The 26,609-nt window shown below is 36.3% G+C and overlaps 2 protein-coding genes and 1 long non-coding RNA gene across 4 annotated transcripts in view; 2 read left to right on the top strand and 1 right to left on the bottom strand.

Moving 5' to 3' along the window:
* The window catches only part of LOC106878165 (uncharacterized), a 25,069-nt gene extending 14,457 nt beyond the window's left edge, over positions 1-10,612 (top strand). Inside the window, exons 6-10 of the mRNA XM_089363884.1 lie at positions 2,083-2,245; positions 2,838-2,965; positions 3,439-3,574; positions 4,578-4,720; positions 10,400-10,612. Of these exons, the coding sequence (XP_089220010.1) occupies positions 2,083-2,245; positions 2,838-2,965; positions 3,439-3,574; positions 4,578-4,720; positions 10,400-10,476 (647 nt within the window). The 3' untranslated portion in view covers positions 10,477-10,612. The remainder of the gene's footprint in view (positions 1-2,082; positions 2,246-2,837; positions 2,966-3,438; positions 3,575-4,577; positions 4,721-10,399) is intronic.
* The window catches only part of LOC149132537 (uncharacterized), a 25,641-nt gene extending 7,871 nt beyond the window's left edge, over positions 1-17,770 (bottom strand). The window contains exons 1-2 of the long non-coding RNA XR_016244474.1: positions 17,676-17,770; positions 6,958-7,017 (exon numbers count right to left, since the gene is read on the bottom strand). This is a non-coding gene — a long non-coding RNA (uncharacterized LOC149132537). The remainder of the gene's footprint in view (positions 1-6,957; positions 7,018-17,675) is intronic.
* A 13-nt stretch (positions 17,771-17,783) lies between these two features.
* The window catches only part of LOC106878164 (leucine-rich repeat serine/threonine-protein kinase 1), a 110,866-nt gene continuing 102,040 nt past the window's right edge, over positions 17,784-26,609 (top strand). For both annotated transcript variants that reach the window (XM_089363883.1, XM_089363882.1), the window contains exon 1: positions 17,784-19,228. The gene's annotated coding sequence lies outside the window, so the exon portion shown is untranslated. The remainder of the gene's footprint in view (positions 19,229-26,609) is intronic.

Here is a 26,609-nt window from a genome sequence, read left to right on the forward strand (position 1 = left end):
CAAAACATTGCAGACAACTCATAGTCTCATTGAGGTAGATTTGTTAATTTGCCAGATGCCAATCTTTGTTTCAGTGCAAGGTAATATTTTGTCATGGTCAGACCTGATTTCACAGAAAACAGGTCACAAGTAACACCACATGTATGACAATGACACTAATCTTATATCTGTTACATGATGTCAAGATAAGGTGATAAAAATACGCATACATGTACATGCACACAGCTACACAGACACACACACATACACACCACACACACACACGTGTGTGCACAGACACAGACACATACATGCAGAGACACACACACACATACAAACCATAAAAAATCAGCAGATATGAGAGCTGACTATATTTATTTAACCACTTGTCATCCTTAGGATTACAGCTGTTCCACAGCTTCCATTGTGTAGCAATAATTTCAGTGTATAATAAATTATTTCATATGTCTGCACTACTATGGATGCTACACATTATTGAATACAACTGAAAATTTATAAATCAGAGCAGATGAAGGAAGCTAGCTCAACAGATCACTAGAATATCATAGTTATTTGACAAATGGTTATATTTTCCTCATGAAATATTTTCATCGATTGGATCTCCTGGATTTCAGCAGCATAGAACTCTACATTATGCTCCTCTGTACTGGATCACTCTGTGGTCTGTTAACCAGGTCTGTCAGAGGAGCTTTCTGTGACAGCCACATGATTCTATAGATTCATATATTACACTGCAAATTAATTCATACAATATATATATATATATATATATACATACATACACACACACACACACATATATATATATATATATATATATATAGTGTACTGTTCCGTGATGGTAAGATCAGCAAAATACTCTTTCTGGTGAGCGATAAATATTATTTAATAAACACAGTATATATATTTTTACAAGCTACTAATAGTTTCAGGAGATGAAAACAGCTCAGACAGCATTTAATAACACATCTGGTGCCATCATGCAATTCTCAGGCTCTGCCCACATGGCATAACAAGCTAAAACAGGATGAAAGAACAAGAGAAAATACATGAAAAGGTGAGAAGAAAGTAGATGAAAAAGGTGGAAGGATGAAAACACAAATGTTTTCAACCTTCCACTTTTTCACCCTGATACCCCATCACCACCATCTTTTTTCCCTTTCCATCTGGGATAGCCATGTACCTCTTCTACAGCAAGACACCTCTTCGTATCCCTCAATCACATTTTATTTTCTTAATGCCCAGCACAAGGACATTTATCTCAATATTACCCCCCTCTCCCCCATCACACTCAAGGGGTCTTGTCTCGTAAGTTACTTGGTGACCTTATTAGTGCCAGCGCCATATGAAAAGGCACCTGATAATATGCTGAAAAGCGGTTGGCATTTGGAAGGGCATTAAGCCATGGGGACCATACCAAAGTAGAGACATTGGAATTCAATGCAATCCTCTGGATCATCAAATCTCATCAAACAATCCAACTTATGCCAGCATGGAAGATGGGCATTAAATGGTGATGATGGTGATGGAGATGACGACGACGAAGACAAAGACGACAACGAAGACAGAAATAAAATTTTATATAACAGAAACAAACAAATAATGTCCCAGAATATGCCAGAGAACCCTGAACCTTACCACTCAGAAAGGACTGGAATATCTTCCACAAACTGTGACCATCCACTGCTCTGCACGTATGCCTTCTCAGCAACAACTCCAATAAGCAGTAAAGAAGCATCAGTATGTCAGCCAAACTATAATGATCATCTATTTATCATATTTAATGTACATACAATTTTGGTAGGCAAGTTACTGCCCTATTTGTCCTGAAATAACATCCCAAATACATGTGCTAAACACAGCACATCCATATGAGATGTTATTTCAGGACAAATATCGCAGTAGCCGGCATACCAGCAATATGTATACATTAGATATGATACATAGATGTCTATTTTGATTTAATTCTGCCTCATTTGCATGTACTGGATCCAAATTATATTTGTCGATTTCACCCTTTTTTCATAAACTTTAAAAAGACTTTCATCTGAAGACAAGATATCTTTGTTTTGTGTTTCTCAGAGCCTTCACCGGAAGCTGAGGCAGTTGCTAAAAGTGAAACAGCCTATTGTGACCACCGCAAAGCAATTACTTGCATCCAGCCGTTCCAGAACTGGTTTGGCTCTTTCAAAGACAATGAATTCAAGATATTCTCTGACTATGACACATTGAGGAATATGTGTGGGTAAGTTGTCTCTGATTGTGAAGAACAAAAATAATAACAAAAAAATATTTACTATTAGGCACAAGAGTGGCTGTGTGGTAAGTAGCTTGCTTACCAACCACACGGTTCCGGGTCCATGGCACCCTGGGCAAGTGTCTTCTACTGTAGCCTCGGGCCGATCACAGCCTTGTGAGTGGATTTGGTAGATGAAAACTGAAAGAAGCCCATTGTATATGTGTGTGTGTGTGTCTGTGTTTGTCCATCCACTCTGCCTTGTTGCAATCAGTTTTGAAAATAATAAAGAATTTAATCAAATAACTTAGTCATTCTCAAGCTACTCTTTGGAAGCTAAATTAACATGAAATTTTGGAGGAAGATTTTTAAATTTAAATCACTTTAAAACAAGAAGTAGCAGTAACAGTAATGATAATGGGGTGGCGATGGGTGATGATAATGATGAATATGATTTTGGTGATAGTGATGATGATTTTGGTGATAGTGATGATGATAATGATGAATATGATTTTGGTGATAGTGATGATGGTGATGATGTCACAACACAGCTTAATGCAGAATTTCTTTTTTTTTCTGTTTTTGTTTTTTTAATTTGCAGAACAATGCAGCAAAAGATGTTTCCTTGTATAAACAGAGAGATAGCCTCATGCAAAGATACTTTCCAATATCCATTCGAGACTCTCATACATTCATTCACTCACCTTTGCAAACCAGAAATCATGGAAGGTAAACAACATTTCTTTTATTACTTTCTTCCTTATTTTTCAGATTTAAAAAAAATATATTTCCCCCTTCTTCTTCTAAATAATGTAAATAATGATCAAAGTTTTTGGTGCTCAAACTATGAGTTGGTCACTGACAAAGATATACTAGAAATAAGATAATTTTGAAAACTGAAGAGAAATTCTTTGATTTTTTTTTTTTTTAACTCTTTAACATTTAGATTACTTTGTCAAAAGTGATGTTTATTTATTCTCATTTTTAAAATTCAATCATGTATTATCTTGTAGCTTTGAAATTTCAAGGATGTAATTGTTTATGTTTAGATTAACATTGTAGGGTAGGTGTAAGAGGCTGGATCTGGCTAGGTTCAACATAAAACAGGTAGAATATTTTGGCTGGGTATAACCAGTTTAAATAATATTCTGTAACAAATTTTTTTTTTTTTCTTTTATAACTTTTTTTAAAAAATTATTCAGATCTGACCAACCACCATGAATGCTGGAGCAGCCACAGTGCCAACGTCACTTACAGGCTTTGCAAAGAACTGATGCAAAGCAAGATGGAATATTATTATGACAGACATAAGGGAGACGCTATGCGTTATATCTGCGGGTAAATCTCTTTTGCAAAATAACAAGTTAAAATATTCCATAATCCATTGTTAGAAATTCAAATTAAAATATCATTTATCCAAATTAAAAAAATTCCACATTCCACATAGTTCTTCAAGAGGAACATGCTTCAACATATTATATTTAAATATCATAAATAAAACAAAGAACTCGTAGATCCATGTATTATTGTCTAGACATCTAAGTAGACATTATAGACAAAGCTTATCTAGGCTAAAAATATGAATAGTAATTATGGCAAGTAAAATGTAAATGACTTTTAATTCATTAAAAAAATGCTAATTTATTGCATGAAATGTGATGTGTAGTTCAGTAAATAGTAATTAGCTTGATTTTCATATAAGCACAATTATTTCCATGTACCTTCTAATCTCAGTTTATAAACTAAAGCATGGCTATATTAAGCTTATATTCTGTGAATGAAGTTCCAAAAGGTGTGTGTAAGTGTGTGTGTGTGTGTGTGTGTGTGTGTGTGTGTCCTGGTTGACATCTTGTGATGACTGTAGACAAGCATCACTGTCAAATAAGTGGTGTTATGACGTTGCTCTCAGTTCCAATCTTCCATGGGAAACATGTCTGGCCGTGGGAAATATTGATTGGAGACAGGAGAGGGATGGCAAGAAGAAGAAGAACGGAACCCAACTGTATAAAACCTGCCTCAACAAAATCCTGTCTGACCCATGCAAGCATGGCAAATTTGATATTAAAACAATGGTGATGGTGGTGGTGGTGGTGATGATGTGTCTCCCAGTTTTTAAAAGACTTACATGATATCCCTTCATAACAGAAGAGGCAAATGAAAGGGCTGGTATTATGAAGAGCCCCCAACACTGCCTCAAAACAATTACGTCCTGCTCATACCAGCACAGAAGATCATATAAGGAAAAATGATGATGATGACGACAACGGCGACGACGACGACGATGATGATGACGATGATGATATATGTATTTTTTATTTGTTTTTTGTTTTTTTTCTTTTAGACTTATGTCTGAATTTCAACATTGTGTGACAATGATAGATTGTGAAGAAGATGCTAGAAATTTCATGGGGAATTTTTTGAGCGAAACCATGGAACCCATCAAAGAATTCTACCAATGCAATGAGTCAAGGTACAAAGACGCTGGTAAGTCGGTTTCATAGGAATTTCTTCAATGTCTTATTTAATTAATTTCTTAAATGTCTTGTTTAATTAATCGTTTGTTCTTTTACTGGTTCAAGAGAGGGCATGGCTTATTGGTTAAGGAGTTTGCTTCTGAAATGCATGGCTTTCGGTTCAGTGCTGCTATGTGGCACCATGGGCAAGTGTCTTCTACATTTGACAGAGTAACCTGTGAGTGCTAAAGGGCTAGATAAGTTTCAGCTCTTATAATGATCTCATCAGTGAGGTCATAAAAGTTTACTGTATTTGTTAAAATAGTGATAAGAGTATCATTAAATGAATATACAAAATTCATTTAAGTGGTTTGTGTATAAAAATAAAATTGCTTAAAGAACAGATTACTCAGAGACAACAGCTTTATAAAAAACAAACAATAATTTTGTTACTACCTCCGCCTTTGCTAAGGTGGAGGTATTGTTTCAGTCATGTTTGTTTGCTTGTCTGTGGACAAGATATCTCAAGAACCACTAGATGAATTTGGTTGAGACTTTCAGGGATGTTTGGCCTCGTGGCTGGCACAAACCGATTAGATGTTGGGATCAATCCAGTACTGGACAAAGATTCTGGATTATTTTTCGTGTTTTTTTATTACTTAATTTTTGAGAGTGATCAGGTTCATTTTCATTATTCTCGTTTGTGAGAGCAGTCGAGTTTATTTCAGATATTCTCATTTAAAAAATCATCTCTGACTAATCGTTGAGAGGATGTTGGTGTTGCCTTGGCAGAGTCTTGCACTCTATGAGTGCTCTTGTTATTGTTATTAAGCTTTACATTCTGAATTCAAATTTGACCATAGTTGAGTTAGCCTTTCATCCTTTGAGTGTCGATAAAATAAGCACAACTCAAGCACTAGAGTTGATATAATTGACTTCCTCATCTCTTCAAATACTGTTGGCCTTGTTGAAAACATTTGCCCGAGATACTGCGCAATGGAACTGAACTCAAAACCACATGGGTGCAAAGCAAACTTCTTAACCAGAAAGCTAAGCCTGCATCTAACATTGTTGTTTTATAGTTTCTTCCATAAACCACTTCCTGCTTTTTTCCACTACAACACTCTTACGCATAAATAACTATCACCTGCCACACACACATTGTTCTGTAATGGTTTCTGTCAAATTTTTGCACTTTAGTAAACTTGAGGCAATTAAAATATCACGAAGAAACATACTTGTTACAAGGCCTGTCAAGTACACCACTTGAGTATTTTAGATTCAAACGCTGAGAGTAGGGTGGGTGGGCAGTAGGGTTGGTTTTTATGGTTCACATACACACACACACAATTGCACAAATACACACAAGAGCATGCATGTATGTATGAAGCTACAAACAAGAGGAAAAGGTACTCAAGGCAGAAGTAATTTATGACTATTTATTGTAGTGGTATGATCATTCAATGTAGAATGTGTTTGCACATACATGCATACATTATATATACATATCTATATATATATATATAAAATAGGTTCCAATTATTGTTCTCTATGAAGACTGGTGGTTTTGTGATAATCTATAGCTGACAGGTAGTTTCAATACAGTGACAGTGTAGAGGAAGTGTAGTGGAAGTGTATTATCAGTGTAGTAGCAGCATAGTAGTGGCCAAGCAGTGTAGTGACAATGTAATGACAGTGTTATGGCAGTGTAATGACTGTGAAATTGCAGTGTAAGGGGTAGAAATGATGATTTCATTATGAGTTATCCTCAGATCAGAAATCTGGTCCAAATGATTGCAATGGAATGGATTCCTCCAAAGGTGTCAAATGCATGCAGGGAATGGACTCTTCCAAAGGCACCTCATGGCATAAATATTTGATTACATTATTAAACAACATGCTAGAAATAACAATTAAATTCTCTGAATAGTTGCTTACTTATTCTGCTAGAAATAGCAGCCAAACAACCCTGAAATCATATCTTACTATCTTAGAACATGAAGGACATACAAGATGATGTAATCTTGATAAAAAAAAAACACTGCATAAAAAACAGGTTGGTTACGAGGATGCTTTTGATCATAAGTTGGTTCAATCTGGACTGATCTGGAACTAAGCAGCAACAATAAGAACAACAACAGCAGATGGTTCCAAGATGGACATTTACAAGATGGAAGACTAAAGATTTACCAAGATTAAAGATAATGGTCTGTGAGTTATTTACATGGCCAGCATGAAGCAAGCTCTATTCAGATTTCTCATACTGACCTTGTGAATATCTGACGTATCGTTAAATCTTCATCATCCTCTCCAGTTGCAACTAGATTCCTACGGCAATGGTAAACAAGATAAAAATATTGGTGTAATGTAATCTTTTTGATTAGACATGTCTGAATCTTTCAGAATTATATCAGACACCATTTTAAGTTTAACATGTAATGTCTGAACATAGAATGTCTTTAAGCTCAACACAAGATGTTTTTTAAGTTTAACAAACAATACGTTTACCTTATTTACCTTATTTACATTTCACGGATATTTGTCCGCATTTGGTTCGTTGTTAACACAACGTTTCGGCTGATATACCCTCCAGCCTTCATCAGGTGTCTTGGAGAAATTTCGAACCTGGGTTCTCATTCCTAAGGTATTTTTTGATGTTATTATTTTTATTATTACTATTATTATTATTATTATTATTGTTATTATTATTATTATTATTCAGGTCACTGCTTGGAATCGATCTCGGAATTGTTGTCAGTGCCACTGGACTGGCTCCTGTGCAGGTGGCACGTAAAAAAACACCCCTTGAGCGTGGCTGTTGCCAGTACTGCCTAACTGGTCCCCAAGCCAGTGGCACGTGAAAGCACCCACTACACTCTTTGATTGTATGGAATAAAAGGAAATAAATAGAGAGAGAATGAAAGAAACCCGTGTTGAGTTCAGTCGTCCATCATGGCGATTCTTTATTCTTTTACTTGCTTCAGTCATTTGACTATGGCCATGCTGGAGCACCACCTTGAAGGATTTTAGTCAAACAATCGACCCCAGGATGTAATTCTGTAGCCTAGTACTTAGTCTATCAGTCTCTTTTGCTGAACCGCTAAGTTACGGGGAGGTAAACACTAACACCAGTTGACAAGCAGTGATGGGAGGTCAAACACAAACACAATGACACACACACATGGATATATACATATAAATATATATACGACAGGCTTCTTTCAGTTTCCATCTATCACATCCGTTCACAAGGCTTTGGTCAACCCGAGGCTATGGTAGAAGACACTTGTCCAAGGTGCCATGCAGTAGGACTGAACCCAGAACCATGTGGGTGAGAAGCAAGTTTCTTACCACACAGATATGCCTGTGCTATATATATATATATATGTCTATGTGTGTGTGTGTGAGTATGTACGTGTATACATGTGTACATACATACACACACACACAAACATACATAAATAAACATGCACATACATATGTAGAATTATAACATTTTGCATTTAAATGCCAGAATAGAAAGAAACCAATGCAAGCAAGACATGCCAACCATTTCAGTTGATCTTTATCAAGAGAATTAGGAAATAAAATATCAGGAATGTCAATGTACCATAAAGATAAGAAATATATGTTGGGCTTCAATCAGCATTTTTAATTTTTCCTCTCTATTAATGTTGTTAAAAAAAACCTTGTAGTCCTTTCTCGGTTCATTAACCTATTCGTTACTGTATTTCTGGCCAAACATTGTTTATTTGTTTTAATTAATACTGAAGATAGTCAAGAAACTGGAGGAATTTGAGTAAAATGAAAATCTTTCTGCATTTGTGTAGGAATGTCATTGTTTCTGACTGAATAATTTTCATGCTTGCATGGGTCAGAATAGAATTTGCTGCAGCAGATATTCTACGACCAGATGTCACTGGAAACAAACAAACTTGCTTGTATGATGATGATGATGATGAGGATGCTCATTTATAATCATCATGTAATGTCCAGATAAGAGTACACAAAAGCATATACACATACATATTGGGTTGGTGCATAATTATTGTGTCTTTTTTTTCAACAAATTTTATTCAACAAAAACAATATTGAACAAAAACAATATTGAACAAAAACATCTTTAAATGACGGTATGACCGTCTGCCAAGCAAATGGGAAGCAGTAATTGAAGTAGATGGTGAATATGCTTCACAATAATCATTTAAAGATGCTTTTGTTACATGTTGTCATTGTTTTTGTTGAATAAAATTTGTTGAAAAAAAGCCACAATAATTATGCACCAACCCAATATATATATATATATATATATATATATATATATATACATATATATATATATATATATATATATATATATATATATATATATATATATATATATATATACATATATATATATATATATATATATATATATATATATATATATATATATATATATATATATATATATCTATATATGTGTGTGTGTGTGAGTGTATATATATATATATATATATGTAGTGGCACAGGAACCAATCAGGTGGAATTGGTATCAACAACACTTGAATGGTGCCTTTTATGTAGCACTGGCATTGTGTCAGATGGCACAGATAATCACACCTCATGGAATATTGCTTATTACAGATGGAATCAACTTTAGGGCACTACTCAGAAAATGATCAATTATTTTATCTCTTCAAATCCTAGAGATAATATTTATTTGGTTTATTGAATTGTTTTATTGATTAGGAAATGATCTGCATGGCTGAAAGTAGATTCATTAATGAGCTGAGATTACACAGTGACAATTGATTTCACACTTTAATTAAAACAAATGTCTGCCACATCATGATGCATAATTAATAATGCTTTCTGTTAATTATAGTATCTCTATAATTGTATTGAAAAACTTAGATGATTTAATAATAACGACAACAATGTATAAGTGATGGGCGTGGCTCTGTGGTAAGAAGCTTGTTTCCCAACCACATGGTTCTGAGTTCAGTACCACTGTTGGCACCTTGAGCAAGTGTTCTCTTGGGTGACCAAAGCCTTGTGAGTAGATTTGGTAGACAGAAACTGAATATATGTATATATCTAAGAATATATATATATATGTATGTATATGTATCTGTGTGGGAGTGTTTGTTCTCCCCACCAGCACCACCATCACTTGACAACTGATGTTGGTGCGTTTACATCCCTGAAACTTAGCAGTTCGGCAAAAGATATCAATAGAATAAGTACTAGGCTCACAAAGAATAAGTCCTGGGGTCGATTTGTTCAACTAAAGGCGGTACTCCAGCATGGCCACAGTCAAATGACTGAAACAAGTAATAAAAAAAAAGAATATATATATTTAATTAATAAAACACATGTCAGAAAAGAACGACACTCTAAAGAACAGAACAGTAATTATTACAACAATAATATCTTGGACATAGAGTTACCAAAGGTTTCACATCCACAAAGCCAAAGCCTTGTGGACAGCTTGTCCGATTCTGTACAAGGACAAAAAATTTTTAAACTTTCTACGTCAAGATTTCTAAGCATTTCTTATATGTGTTTGTGTGTGTGTGTGTGTAGTGCAATTTCAGTGTGCTAAAGGATAGACACACAGACAAATAGTCAAAAAAGAAGCAGAATAAAAGTATAATGACAATTTCTAATTCCTTTGTACCTAAATTCCTTTTTCCTTGTTCTTTTTCTTTTGTTCCTGGTTCAGGTTACATGAAATCAGTCAGTTGGTACGATTACCTTCCTCCAGAAATGGCGATGAATTACCGAAATAAATTCAATTAAAGAAGAAAATCAAAATCAGTGAAAGTCAACTGATGTGATTTTCTGTCTTTTTAATTAAACGGTAAAATATTTATCCCTAAAACAATAAAACATATTTCTACCCCTTTTTCAATAAAATAAATTAAAATACTTCAAATATTTTTTTCTTTCATTAAAAAAATATTTAATAATAATGTTTATAACAATAATGTCAATGCTGCTTTCCTTTTTTTACTTTTCATTCTCTTTTTTCTTTTTGAAATTAATTAATTTATTTATTTAGTCGTTTATATTTTGTCCATTTTGCTCTTATTTCTAATGCTGTTATTTTTCCTGCCTAAAACTGCAGGCTGGCATTGGACCAAATGCTTAGTGGCATCTGTTCCAACTCTTTGGGTTCTGAGCTCAAATTCCACCAGGGTCAACTTGGAACAGGATAAACTATCCATATTTTGCAGAAAAATCTGTCATCGGTCAACCATGTGACTCGAACTCACTTTCCTGTGATTATGTGTCAAGTGATTTACCATTAAGCTAAACTGCCCCAACGACAAATTCTTCAGCAAATGTAGGATATATAAATCTAGTTTTATAAGACATTATTGTAAGTTACATTGAAAGTCAACAAATTTGCTTAGAAGCGTTGATATGTATCTTTCAATACATCTCAATGCTTCTAAAGCAAACTTTGGTCGTTATATCAGAACTGACCTGGGTTAGACAACAACATCAATCATCACATTAATTAGATTGCATATTTGTCATTAACTTGAAATGACTTGTTTTCTGTATCATTTTTCTGTCTCTTCCAGTTAACCACTTAATTAGTTCAATCAATCAAATCAACACAAAATAGAAATTACTAAATAACATTGGAGGCATTATTATATTAGATGCATTTAACCAAATCAACAGTCACATTTTTGCACACCTCTGTTGCAGTTTGACATTGTTTTAATAAAAACTGTTGCTATTAAATAGCAATAATTAATTTTGTGCATATGCAAATAATCATGTATGAGAGGGTGCTGAAAAGTCCCTGGCTTTAAGGGTATCGCAAAAGGCTTGGTTGAGGCCCAACCTTCCAAGTTCTTTTACAGGGCTTAGAAAAACTGAAGGACCCCCTGCAATAAGTGTGTGAATCTGAGAGGGGAATATGTTGAATAAAACCATAACTAACCCTCCTGTATTTTCTTTTACCCAAAGCCAGAAACTTTTTACCTTCCCCTCATAAATCATTAATTAGGAGTAATTTTTGTAGACTAGGTGTGGACTCTATTGAGATGTTTTGAAATATTCTGAAGCTGTTTGTTTGAAGTTCTATGAAGTCTGGCAATCTATTCTCCTCTCGGTAATCAATCTTTTCTGCCAGTTCACCTGAAATTAAGCCGAATATTATCTTTAGATGTTCTAGTTGTTTGTAAGATATCAGCTCTATAATAGGTTAATCTCATAATTATAGAGAACGAGAAGAACTTTGTTGATTTAATAGGTTAATGTTATTTACAGCTCAGATGTAATATCTCTATTCTCCAGGGTCCTTCTTCTTGTTACATTCTATAGACAAACTACAGATCTTCAGTGGATGTAAAGAAGAGATACACACACACACTTAAAGATATATTTGTGTGTGTGTGTTATTCATTATACAAAGAAAGAAATAGCACTCGATTTAAAGATTATGTCTGTGTCTGTAGGCACACACGACACACCCCTAGAGTGCTGGATTAACCATTAAGCAAATTAAGCACGTACTTAGGACGTGGGGAGAGTGTCTTCTACTATAGTCTCAGGCCAACCAAAGCCTTGTGAGTGGATTTGGTAGACGGAAAACTGAAAGAAGCCCGTCGTATATATATTTATAAATGTGTGTGTGTGGGGGGGGGGAGTGTGTTTCACCACTTCCCGACAACCAGTGCTGGTGTGTTTGCGCCCTTATAACTTAGCGGTTCAGCAAAAGAGAACGATAGAATAATTACTAGGCTTAAAAAATGAATAACTCCTGCAGTCGATTTGTTCGACTAAAACCCTTCGAGGCGGTGCTCCAGCATGGCCGCAGTCAAATGACTGAAACAAATGAAAGAAAGAACATACGAACACACACACAGAATTAATAAACTATTTACACATATGCTCCCGCCCCCGCTCAAATAAAACCCTTTGTAAAAATTGGCGATGTGTGTTTAAGACTTTTGTTAGTATTGGAGCAATGGTGTAGGCCTTATCTCCTGATTCAGAAAAAAAAAAATAATAATAACAATAATCTGCAATGATTTATGAGCGGGAGCCGAATAGCTATTGATAACAAGGAATGCGTCTCCGTCAGCCAGTCACAAGACAATGACAACTTATTTAATTCCCTGCAACACCCATCTACTTTACAAACAGTTTCTTCCTCACACAACAAGTGTCCTGCATAATAAATTACTTTCAAGCCGCGCGCGCGTGTGTATGTATGTGTGTCATTAAACACAATAGCAAAAACGAATGCTCGTATTCTTAGCAATTGTTATTGCTGTACTACATCACATCAGCCTCGTTTCTTCGTTGTAGTCTACAGCGTGATTCAGAAGCCCTTCTTGGCATTTAAATGATATATACAATTTATATTTTGTTACAGTTTTGTTTTGGTAGATTATTATGACAGTCTTTATAATGTTGCTGTACCTAAATCCACACACGTGACTTCGGATTCTGTCCCACTGTGTGACCCCCATTAGCAGTCCTTTGTTACAACCCGGGGATGATCAAAACCCCGTGATAGGTTGACGGAAACTGGAAGATGTCTCTTATAAACCATAAAATCAGGAGGCAGCAGAGTGAATATATTTGGCGGAGGTAACCTCCGCCTATCTCTCTCTCTCTCTGTATACACACACACACACACACATACATACATATATATATATATATATATATATATATATATATATATATATATATATATATATATATATATAGGGATGTACCTTGTAGCTACAGGCAAATACCAAAATGTATTCTAATCGAAATAAGCGAAAAGGAGATTAGAAACACGAGGGTCCCATTAAGTACCCCTGACTATTTTCTTTCTCCACCCCTCATCGCCATTGTTACAACCCACTTCAGCCCCTCACTAACTGCTATGCTCAGTCTTTTCCTCTCCAGTACATCGACCCTTGGGCAGTAGTGCAGCTAGGGAGTGGAGGTGGGGTGGAGGCGATTGGTGGGTAGTGTTGGAGTCCGCCCTGGGTGCCGTTTTGATGGAGCCAGAACTTTTAGGCCTGCTTTATAAGCCTGCTTCAGGGGTTGGGGCAGAGTGGAGCACAGGTTAACATTTCCCCCCCTCCTTCTCTATATGCCGAGTCTGGGTGAAGAGGCAATGACTCCATCTTTGACCTTTGAAAAGCCGTTTGTGGTCGGTGAGCTTGATATCGTTAAATGTTCTATTTAAATTGTTGTAGGACAACACTTGCAGGAAAGCCATGAGCAGAGAAAAGATGCCAGAGGGCCGATGTTCTGGAAGGTAAGACTGGGCATATTGATTAGTACAGGGCTAGATGGGGGTAGATGTAACTAGGGTGATGAGAGGTGGAGATGGAGAGGCGAGTGGTGGAGGTACTTTCTGGCCCCATAGAAAAGAGCCAGTCTTTGGGATACGGTTCTAGTTATGCTCAGTGTATGCTTTTGCCATGAGAGATCGTCGCTGATAGCGAGGCCCAACATTTAGAGCATCTGTGAGGGCTCTTGTTGAGTCCTGCTGATGTTTAGTGTAGGAAACAAATTTGGCGCTCATGGTCGAGAAGAAAACAACTTTGTGCTATTGTTAATCATTCTTCATTCGAACAAAGAAAATAGATTCGACCACCCGTGAAAGGACAAAATATCATCTATACTGTTTCATCTAATGGAAAAAAAAATCTTGTAGAAAATAGAGGAATAATTAAAATAGAGCTCCAAGTTCTATGCTAATGGTTTAGGAAAATCTTTCGGAGAAACATAAATGGTGAGATATTCTCCACAGAATTCTTCATTGCGTAAATTTTTAGCAACTCAAAAAATCTTGCATTGCATGTTCAAAAGGAATCACATAGCCATAAAGGAGAAAGCAACTGCTGAGAAATTCTTTTAGATGCGGTGTTATTAAAATTATCAGGAAACTTTGATCCGCTAATAATAATAATAATAATAATAAAAATACTAAAACCAACACAATCGCTGCAATGTGGCATAGAACTGAAGAAAAATATCCATATTTATGTCAGTTAGTGTAGAATTATTGTATTGAGTTGAAGGCTTCAACTGTTCACCAGATATTACTACTTAATATTCATAAGGTCAAATATTTTGACCCCTGTGTTTGATTCAACTGCAAATAAAGCACATCAATAGAAATAGCATAAACAGTTGTTATGTTGATATTGATTTTAAGAAAACAATTTTATAAAAGAGTCTTTTCTTGGATTTATCCAATGAAAACGAAAGGATGCTGAAAATATAGTGAAAGATTGGAACAACTGGCGACGGCGGCGAAATGGCAGAATCGTTAGAGCGTAAAGCAAAATGTTTTGCTTTACTTATAACCACACTTGAAGTTCAAATTACACTGGGGTCAACTTTGATTTTCATCTTTTCAGGGTCGATAAAATAAAGTACAAATTAACGACAATGTGGTGGTGGAACTGTTAGAATGTCAGACGAGATGCCTTGTGGTATTTGCTTTGACTCTTTGAGGAGTTTTGAACTCATGTAGGAACCGACTTAAATCGGCGTTCGTTTTAGCACCACCACTTGGTTCTGTATGCTTTTAGAGGAGTACATGCTGTGGCCAGCTTTGGGGTTAGATTTTCGGTTCGAGCATAACTTCGTCCTTTCCTTCTAACAGTCATAAAAGAAAGAAAAGTAGAAAAAAAAATTCCGAGTCATGAGCGTTGCACCTCCATTCCTGACTAAACTGTAACCCCCACCTCCCAAACTTAAAAGACGAAACCCTTTAGAAGCGGTCGATCTAATTTTTATGCCAATGACGAAGTGTTGCCTGGTTATTAAAGTGGTGTTCAATAGAAAATTAAAACAAAAAAAAAAGGAAAAACAAAACAAAGGTATTTTTACAAGTATCGATAATTATTCTTTCAATTTCGTTGGAATTTGTGTTGCTAACCACAATGTATCGATAATAACTTATTTCGGTGTAGTTCATAGTGGCATAGCTAAACTGTGTGCTACCCCAGGAGCTTGTCACTCCATCAGGTCCCCAGCCCTGCACAAGCAGACCCAAATATACTGCTTTCATAAAAGCGTCACTCGAACCAAAGTGTCGCCCGGAGCGGACCCTCTCCTGTCTCCACCATCAACCATATTACCGGCAATTCAATTGCTTTATTCATCTCGTTTTTTTTTTCGGTCTAACTTTTCATTAACAAATGCCGAATTTTTTTATCAGGACGTTACTAACATTTTGGAAGAAGTTTTTTTTTTCTAGTGTGTGCAAACGCTTTCGATTAATCTTTTCAAGCACACATGTTTCTTTCAGTTTCCGTCTACCAAATCTACTCACAAGGCTTTAGTTGACGGAAACCGTAGTAGAAGACTATACCACGCAGTGGGACTAAACCCAAAATCTTGTTTTGGGGCAGTAAACTTCTTACCCACACAGCCACTCCCGAATATCTTGATATCACAGCGAAATTTTGAGCAAAGCATGCATGGTTGACGATTAAAATCAAACCAACGATACAAAAGCTAATACAAGGCAGGCGCTGAATTTAATCACGACTTTTAATCTCTGTGTTGCTGGGATGTTAAAATATAATTCCTATTTGATGGACTGGGTTGAAAAAATGATTACATGATACTACCAAGAACTTGTATTTAAAACCCTTTAAAGACTTTTTTTAAGCAGCCGGAAATGATTGATCCATGATTCTTTTGAAGCTGGGTTGAAAGTATTCGATCAATGGGATGTTCAAACGGAAAGACACCGGAGGAAGAAGGTACAAAGAATGAATGAAAGTGCTAAGGGATGGGGGACGGAAGGGCAGGTGCTCCCCCCATCAAGGAGAGAAGTGCGCCCTTCAAAATCATGTTATTACGCTCTTTTCTCCTGGGATCGTATTCCCTTCTGACTTTGTGCCCTCCCTTTGAAAAAATTCCTGGGACCGGCCCTGCTACGAATGGAGAAATAATGGAAGAAACTGTTTCGTTTGCAAGATTCGAATGTGAAACTTGTTCAGCTACCAGCTCAGGCTCTGATGCTCGCCAAGCCCTAGCGTTGCTAGAGTGTATGCCGCCCGGGTGGCCTTTTCATTTGCCACCCCCGAACCCCACAAAAAACGCATATTGCTTACAACAAACCCAAAAGTGCCGCCCGAGCCCCCCCCCCCCTACTACACTGAGAAAAACCAAAGTGTCAAAGTATCAGTCGCTCTCTGAGAGGTCCATAGTTGAGTCTGTGACAGCGGAGACCTACAATGTTCTTGGTTTCTGGACCATATCCCTGCTGACCGCTATCGAAGCGGATATGGCTGCCGGCAAGTGCGAGCCCTGTGAGTCAGAATAACTGTTTCAGCACATCTCCCTCGCGCAGGCACGCACGCACGCACACTGAAATTTTTTAAAAGAATGATATAAATTATAATGTCTCAAATTTATGTACAACATATTTAATTTGTGGGTGTATATCTTTTATCGTTTACTTGTTTCACTCACTAGACTGCGGCCATGCTGGGGCACCGCCGTGAAGAATTTTAGTTGAACAAATCGACCCAGTACATTTTTTAAAGCCTGGTACTTATTCTATCGCCCCCCCCCTGCTGAACCAGTTAGATATGAAGATAGCCTTTTGATATTAATACTGCTTCCGTCGGTTATATACACACACACACACACACATATATATATATATATATATATATAAATCAGAGATGGTATCAGACGCGTCAAAATGAAATTAACATACATACACACATCTTATATAACTTTTCATTCGTTGGAAGAAGGATGAAAAGCCAAACTGACGCCTCATCACCCATTGGATTTGAACTTAGATCTTGAGGACCTTGTAACTAAAGACTACGGCATTTCGTCCGATCACTTAACGTTTTCGTCGTAGAAATATATACCGATCCAGTTCTTAAGACTGCAAAGTTGAAAGGCAAAGTCGATCTGGACGGGATTTGAACTCAGAACGTAAGAAGGTACAAGTAAATACCGCAAGGTATTTTAGTTTGAAACTAACGAACCTGTTAATTCATCGCCCTGAAGGACTTGCGTGCATTTTTTTCTGTCGAACACTGCTGTTGTTTTTGCAAAGCTTTCCCGCGATGTTCTAAGCTAGCACGTTATCACATGATCAAGTGACGTCACAGCTAGTTGATCTTGGGACAACGACGACGACGCAAACGTCGGGAGGGGCATTCCGATTCATTGCTTTGCGCTATTATTGTACTGTTGTTTGGCTCCAGGGTTAAACCCGATGCGTGCAGGCGGCCTTCTAAATCTGTTATGTAGAACTTCGTTATCTAATGTGTGTTTTAACTAAGGCTGGAGTATGTGGCTTGGAGGCTGCTATTTCTAGCGTAGAAGTTTCTGCGTTGGCATGTGAACTGTAGTGTAGAATCTTTGCGCTTGAACCTCACGTATGTAACACTGTGAATGAAAAGAAAAAAACTGCAAAAAAAAAAACAAAAACTTCGACTAACTAAAATTATCCAAGAAATTGGTTGACAAAATTTTCCTCTGGTGGGGATGTTTAAAATCTAAACAACGAAGAAGGGAGATAAATCCAACAAGATCAGCGGATCGAAATATTCAACACTACATAATGCAGATTGTTCAGGTCCTCGGTTCGTCTCTCGTTTTCTTATCTCTCGTTGCTTATCCATTCATGCTGCAGTTGCTGACTTTCCGGTGCTGATGCAACGCCAACATATTTTCTGCTGCAGTGTATAGCTTTGCTGTTTGCACCGAGAATGCAAGTGCATCACTAGTCGTCACGAGATGATTTGGCGCTCCAATTTAACTCAAGTCAATTTATTTTCTTTACTCAATAAATAATAATATAGTAATAATGAAAGCGACCTCAATATCAACAGCATACCACTACTGACACGACCTCATTCATAGAATATATCAACTGCAACAGAATAGCAGCAATAGTAACACGAGAAAATAAATAGCTGAACTCCGAGACCGGTATGAGAGTACAAGCAGACGGAGAAGACGTGAAAGAAGAACCGTAACAACAACAATACACCATCGTTATCACCACCAAACAGCATTATTAGTACGCACGAAAACAATAACTTGTCAGTCCCAGCCTGAATTGTAAAGTTTCATGTATATGTGACGAAGCGTGTAAATATGTGATAGAAACGAAAGTCTGACTAAACACAACAGTGAAAGAAGAAGACTGGCGACAACTGCAACGGGAACAAACGATATAAAAATCAATATCAATATCGGCAACTGATATAAATAAATATAAATATCATCTGCACAGAATATAGAACAACGGAACAGTATTCTACGTAACAACGGAACATCTTTCTACGGAACAGTGGAACATACCCCGGGAAAGGGAACAAGCTAAAAGTATTGCAATGGCTTGAGAAATATCTGTATATTCCTTTTAATATTATTATCTTTTACGTCTCCCTTTTATCGATATCCTCCACTTAGATTCCCCGTTTTTCATATTTTGGAATTAAACAACACAGCAACATCGATAGGACCTTAGGATAAACACAAGTCATGTTTGTATTACCAAGTCGCCGTTTGATTCTTAATTAAAATGGTAAGTAATGTTATCAGATGATTTCTTTTGACGTGACCAACTTTTTGTAGAGTATAATTAATTTTTTTCGGGGAAAAAAACCCCTTAATTGTTTTTAAAATTTAACCTCATCCAAACCAAGGAGTACGCGCAAATTTGTATTTCTGAATGATTGATTGAAATATTTTCCTTTTTTTTTTTTTATTTGTAGCTAGTAATTAAGTGGACTTCATATCGATAGATGAAATATTAAGTTTGCTTTAATTAAGGTCTAAATTCGCAATTACAAACCATAACAATTAATAGTAACTACTCTAACCACTCGTTGTAGAACGATGGTTTACACTGCAAGCACGGGTTGGTTTCATTAAACACTTAAGTAACATGAATTAATTTCTTTGGACTTGAATGTGTTATAAAGAATGATGTCGCAATTATAATGTACTCCTTAATTATTCTATCGATTCTTGAAATACTAAAAGGCAGAGAGTAGACTTGAGTTGAAATCGAACCGGGAAATATAGAGGGACATATCTTTTTTTTTTCTTTCTTATTGTTTCCGTATAGAGATGGCGAATATAGACGATCGAATTTTATCAAAGTATCTTACTGTATTTGGGGGTTTATAAATGATTGTTTTGCCATCAAATGAAAGAAACAAATACACACATATTCACATATCTTGTCTATATATTCAGATATTTCAGGAACCACACCTGTTTAAATATTATTGAATTATTAAATAACAATAATTACAAACCTTACACATTTTCAATATTAAAATCTTTATTTCGTTGTGAAAATAATTTTTTTTTTACAACCATTACCCTACGTGATTGCTTTCTATTTTCTTAATAAATTCGGAGTGCGCGTGTGTGCATTTGAATATATATATATATATATACACACACACATGGGTCTCAAAATGCGTAGATAACTATGAACAAATTGAAATTTTCACCTACACTCTGACGCACTGCGTTTATTAATTATTATTTATTTTCTAATGAACATGCACACATATCTCTGTCTCTCACCCCCTTATCTCTGTTTCTCTCTCTCTCTCTCTCATCTCGCTCTGTGTGTGTGTGTGTATGTGATTGTACGTATGGTAGGTGGATGTGTGCATGGAAAACGTAAGATGTACATTGTGTTCTGTTTTTCATCTCGGTAAAAGCGACGTATTGATTCTAAAATGCTCCGGTTCGTCTGTCGAATGTTGATAACTAGATGCTTGCTGTATCATTTACTATTTATTCCATCCACAGAGAATGCGACGACCTGATGTTTCTATAGCTATTGCGAGATTGATGCTGTTTCACCATGTTTTTCTTCTCATTGATCATTGTGCATTTTATTATTTATTCTCCACCGCCCACTTTCGATTTTCAAATCATTCCATCATTTGCATAAGACGAATGCACTTCGACTTCGATCTGTGTGCATATACCTCTACTTACATAACACACATGTATGTATGTGTGAGTGTGTATATGTGTGTATAGGTGTGCAATGCACACTGCTGTCACCTTTACTCCCGTTTAAGCAATCACGATCAACGCTAACTCCATCACCACCACCATTAATAAACATATCCAGCAACTATAATCACTACCACTTCTTTATAATCTGTGCCACAATCAGCACAAACAACGACTACAGCTAGCATTACTACCACCACTGCTAGAAGTGTCACAATCCAGACGGTTTACAATCGCCACCACCACTATTACTACTACTATTGATAATAATAATAATCATATCTGCACCGCCGGCGCTGCTGCTGCTACCACCAACATGTCAATAATTTTCCTTTCACATTCGGCGCTCGTGTATATTTTAGTGTGTGCGTGTATGTACGCACATACAATAGCGTCGGCAAAAGTTAAACCAAGTGTCGCATTATTTTTGTTATATATATATATATATCAGCAATCTTCCGGTATTAGTAGACGTGTGTGTGTGTATATATATATATATATATATATGTAAGCAATCTTCTTGTATTAGTAGATTGTGTGTGTATATGTGGTATATATATAATTATTATTTTCTTGTCTACGTTTTGTTTGCAATGTCCTGTACCCAGATATGCACCTATATATATACAGGTAGACATATGTATGCACATACCTGTACGTATATATGCATATACTCATTTATTATTTGTTTTACATGATCGAACGCCTGCGTCATCCCTGTTGTAAGTAGTTTTTTCAACTTTATATTTTCTGACGCGACTCTATCTATTTCTCTATCACTTTTTCCCCCCTCTCGTTCTTTCCCTGCTACTACTACGTATCTCTCTTTACCCCTCTCGTTCTTCGTTCTGTTACTACTATATCTCTCTCTTTCCCCTCTCGTTCTTCCTTCTGTCACTACTATATTCCTCTCGTTGCTCACCTATTCTTCTACTTCCTCCCCTTGTTTCTCCCTCTTCCTTACCCCCCCCCCCCTGGTCACATGCTTCCGGTCACTAATCCTTTTCTTCCTTGGCTATCGCCGAGCAAACACGCGAACTTACTTTGTCCCGTCTTTCAGTTCGTGCCTCACAGCGTTCATATACACATAATTTTTCACGTCTGGCCGCATAGCCTTTTTTCTTTTCGTTTGTTTTCCTGTCTTGTTTTTTGTCCGCCACTACATTCCTCCATGGCACAGGTTTAATTTGTGTATACAAATTTAATTTGCGGTCCATGGGAAGAGCCGTTTTAACGATGCGTCCTGCCCAACTCTTCGAAACGCCGGTGTAAAAACGGGAGTAGCTGATGAAGGAAAATGTTCTCAATGTGGCTTGTGTGTTTTCTGTACTCTGGTTATTATTATTTTCTTGTCTACGTTTTGTTTGCAATGTCCTGTACCCAGATATGCACCTGTATATACAGGTAGACGTAGGTATGCACATACCTGTACGTATATATGCATATACTCATTTATTATTTGTTTTATATCTATATCTCTCTCTCTCTCTCTCTCTCTCTCTCTCTCTCTCTCTCTCTATATATATATATATATATATATATATATATATATGAAGTGTGTACATAGGATATGAAGCGGAGGTGTCAATACGCGCACAAAAAAAAAAATCCCGAAAAGGGATGGGGTGCGTATTGTACATCTCTGCCGAATATTATGCATTATAGTATATATATTATTATATAGATATATAGTGTATGTGTGTGAGCGTGCACAGAAATCTGAGGAACGAGTTCTCAATGCATAGCATAGAGTAAATAACACCAATTAAAATATTGAGATTTTACGCAATATTTACTTCGGATTTTGCGTTATTGCTTTTCGCCACATTGAAGACTGAATGAAGTGTTTTTAAACATAACTTTTTTTTTGTCTTGGAATTGCTCTTGAGTATTGTCACCCATCATTACCAGATTTAGGAAGCCAGTAAAGACCCAAAATTTGGAAAAGGTTAAGAGGGTGAATTTATGTGAATGTTAAGCAAGTCTCTGCCAACGACTCTGAACATTTTTAATAAGAAGTTTAACTTTATATAACATCTCTGGCATATACTACCGGGTGTCCACAAGGTCTGGGTACACGGAGTAAATAAAATCATAATATAAACAATTAAATATAAGAAATAATAATTTCTTAAAGTATGTGTTAATCCCCATGTGGGTACATGGAGTAAATAAAATAATAACAAACAATTAAATATAAGAAATAATAATTTCTTAAAGTATGTGTTAATCCCCATGCACCCAGACTTTGTGGACACCATGTATACTTTGAACAAAACATTGTCGAATCTTCCCGCCTTTCTTGTTTGCTCATCTAACCAGATCAGACAGTTGCCTCATCAAAAGAACCCTTTGCAATGAAACGATTATTATTGCTTCTGGTTGGTGTACTTTGGTTGAAGGCTGGTACCTAATCTGTTGTTGATGGCTCACTACTTAAAGATGCTAAACTTCATTGAATTCTAGCTTTGTTCAGTTATACATTAAATGGGTGACTCCTTTCATGGAACTTATACAGCTCCTAATTAATCCTATTTTTTGCAAATGATAAATTGTTACTGCTTATCCCCGTCTTCATATTTGATTTCTTACGTTAAATTCTATAAGAAACGGGATCCAAAAGCAGCATCCAGATTCCACTGCTCAATAATAAAACATATAATAATAAAACATAATATATTTGAGAATGATAGATGCTTACTGTAATTTTCCTTTGATGTGACAGAAACCATAAGTGCTTTTCAAAGTGTGATCAATGGAACGATCACTGACAGGAGTTCATGCTTATCCCAATAATGTTATTTTAGTTGGAAAAACTGTTGATGAATAACGATGGCGATTTGGCTCAATTTACTTCATTAATTAAGAGTTTTGACATTACAGTGAACAATGGCGAATAGCTTCTCTGCCAAACATCCATTTGTTTCCTAGGATACAAAATAGAAAATAATTTGCTGAAAATAATTCTTTGCAATTAAACTTGGAATAATAAAAACCTCTTGTTGATTACCCAGCATACCTAATAATGCTGATCAACGACAGTTGCAAGGTTTCTTTAGTTACTACTTCAAAAAGTGTCTCATTTCTTGAAATTAATTCGACATCTAATAAATCCTTTTGTTCCATTGCAAAGAAGATACCCAAGAGGTATTCATCTGCTTAAAACTTTGATAGTTAATACCTCTCTTTTAACTATTTTACATAAAAATTCCACTACATGTTGAAACGAATGTCTCTGGGTCTATATAAAACTGATGCTTTCTTCAACCAAACTTTCTTCATGTTCTCAACAAAATCTTTCCTAAACTGAAAAGGAAGATGTCTCTCTCTAAGAAAGTCTTCGGAAGTGAACTTGTTTACTTAGAAGCTATTTCATATCACACATCGTTATTTCAACGTTCGTTTTTCCATGTTTGCACGGACCAGGTGAAATTTGTTGAGGCAGGTTTTCTACAACTGGATACTCTTCCTGTCACCTATCTTCACCTGTTTCCAAATAAGGTAATATTTTTCCATGGCCATGTTTTTCTTGGAACATTGGAAATGTTGGACCCTGCTGTATGATGGTGACTCTTGTTTTGCAAATATCATGTAATCTCAAGACAAGGAAGTCACCAAATTACATACACATGCACACACACACACACACACACACACACACATATATAGCCTGTCATGTATATATATATATATATATATATATATATATATATAGCCTGTCATGTATGTATATATATATATATATATGACAAGCTTCTAAGGCGGTTAGTTGGCAGAAACATTAGCACACCGGGCGAAATGCTTAGCGGTATTTCGTCTATCTTTACGTTCTGAGTTCAAAATCCGCCAAGGTCTACTTTGCCTTTCATCCTTTTGGGGTCGATAAATTAAGTACCTGTTGCATACTGTGGTTGATCTAATCGACTGACCCCCTCCTCCCCAAGCATGCCCTAGCTTACCCCCAACCTCAGTTTCTAGACTTGAGTGGTCCTGAGACCAAGGCCTCTGATAACAATTTTTAAGAAATGTGGTGGAAAACTAACTCAGGAAAGCAGGGACACTACTCCCTGAGACCCCTTTCGGGGCCCCCCTACCTACCTATAGATATATATATATATATATATGTATGCACACACACACATATATAGACTCATATATACATATATACTCATGACGTATATGTAAATATATTTATTATCAGCCACATATTCTTAAAGTATATGTTTCGTGTATTTGATGGTAGGCTGTGATTTAGTGTGGTGGAGGATACTCTCTCCACCATGCCAGACCGCAGCCTACCGGCATATGCAACATGTGCACGCATTATATGTGCTTGATAATGTTATTACACAAGTGCTGCTTCTGTTTCATATTTGAGTGTGTTTGTGTGCATATATACATACATATATATATATATATATATGCAAATACACACACATATACCTAAATGTACACACACGTATATGGGCGTGTGTATGTATATAAAGAATATATGGGGTTTAGTTCACTGATCTAAACGAATAGGTATGCTATACAAGTGCTATAATTGTATAATTGTATGCTATACAAGTGCTATAATCCGTTAGGTTCCAAGTTCACAGCTGAGGCTGGAGCTAGATATCTGTTGTAGGCTTCCGAGTCAGCAGGTATATAGCTGTGTGTATATGTATTATATATATATATATATGTATATATATATTATATACACACACACACACACCAATGTATGTTCACTCCTCACCTGACTGATTTGGTTTTAGCAGAGAGAAAATTGTTTCTCCATTAGAATAAATATTCCATGTTATCATCTCCAGATGGATTTTGCTGGAACAAACGTTTTTATTATTGATTAACCTAGCTTGTTTTTATTGTCATTGGCGTTGTTTAGTCTCAGATCAGCCTTTTACCAAGCGTATCTAGGAATGACGCCATTCCAACCATTCGAGTATAGGGTTACTCTGACTACATTGCCCTCAGTAAATGACTGGTATTTATTTTACTGACCTGGCTGGGATGAGAGCAGATGAGGATGATAATGATGTTTAACACCCCAAGTCACGCATGATTGAGCAGATCAATGATCAAAAGCATTCATACTGACAAGTCCAAATTTTTCTTTTCAAGGATTGTATACCTTAGTCCAGTGGTTCCCAGACTTTTTCAGGCTGCCACCCCCTCAGCACCCGGGCCACATTCCTTCCCCCTCCTCCACTTATCACCCTTAAGCAGAGATTACTTTCTGCAGCAAATTCAACACAACTGTATTTCACGAATAAAACCTAACCTAATTAACTCATTGTCTGGGATTTTTTTACATGCATCACCCTCTTTTGGCCGTCCCATTATCACCCAACTTTTCTTCAATGCCCACCCTGGATCTTTCCACTGCCCCAAAGGGGTCAGTACTGCCCACTTTGGGAACCACTACCCTAGACTGTAATGTTGTTTGAGAGGGATTCGGCTGCTATTTCTAGCAAGTTTAGCAACTGCATAGAGAGACAGAGAAACTTTAAAATACAAAGATCTGGAAATGGAGGTAACTTGAATGTGGAGTCTAAAGAACAGAACCAATTCCTATCATAGTAGGCGCATTAGGTATGATAAAAATAATTCAGACAAACACATAACAAAAACACCAGGACTAACAAGTATATATAGCATACAGAAAATGGCACTACTAGGCACTGCACATATCTTATATAAAACACTTTCAATACAGTGAAAATAAGAGCACCATAACAAACCACAGCACATACCCGAGGCACACAGAGCTGCGCTCGGTAGTGCAGTGAAATCACTTGATAAAAATAAGACTACTGAATGATAATAATAATAATAATGGTTCTTAGAAAATCATTTACGATGACAGTAATGATTAATATTATAATAATTATAATAACGTAAAATATTATAATATTACA

The sequence above is a fragment of the Octopus bimaculoides genome, chromosome 15 (assembly GCF_046866305.1).
Source record: "Octopus bimaculoides isolate indiv1 chromosome 15, ASM4686630v1, whole genome shotgun sequence".
Lineage (NCBI taxonomy): Eukaryota > Metazoa > Mollusca > Cephalopoda > Octopoda > Octopodidae > Octopus > Octopus bimaculoides.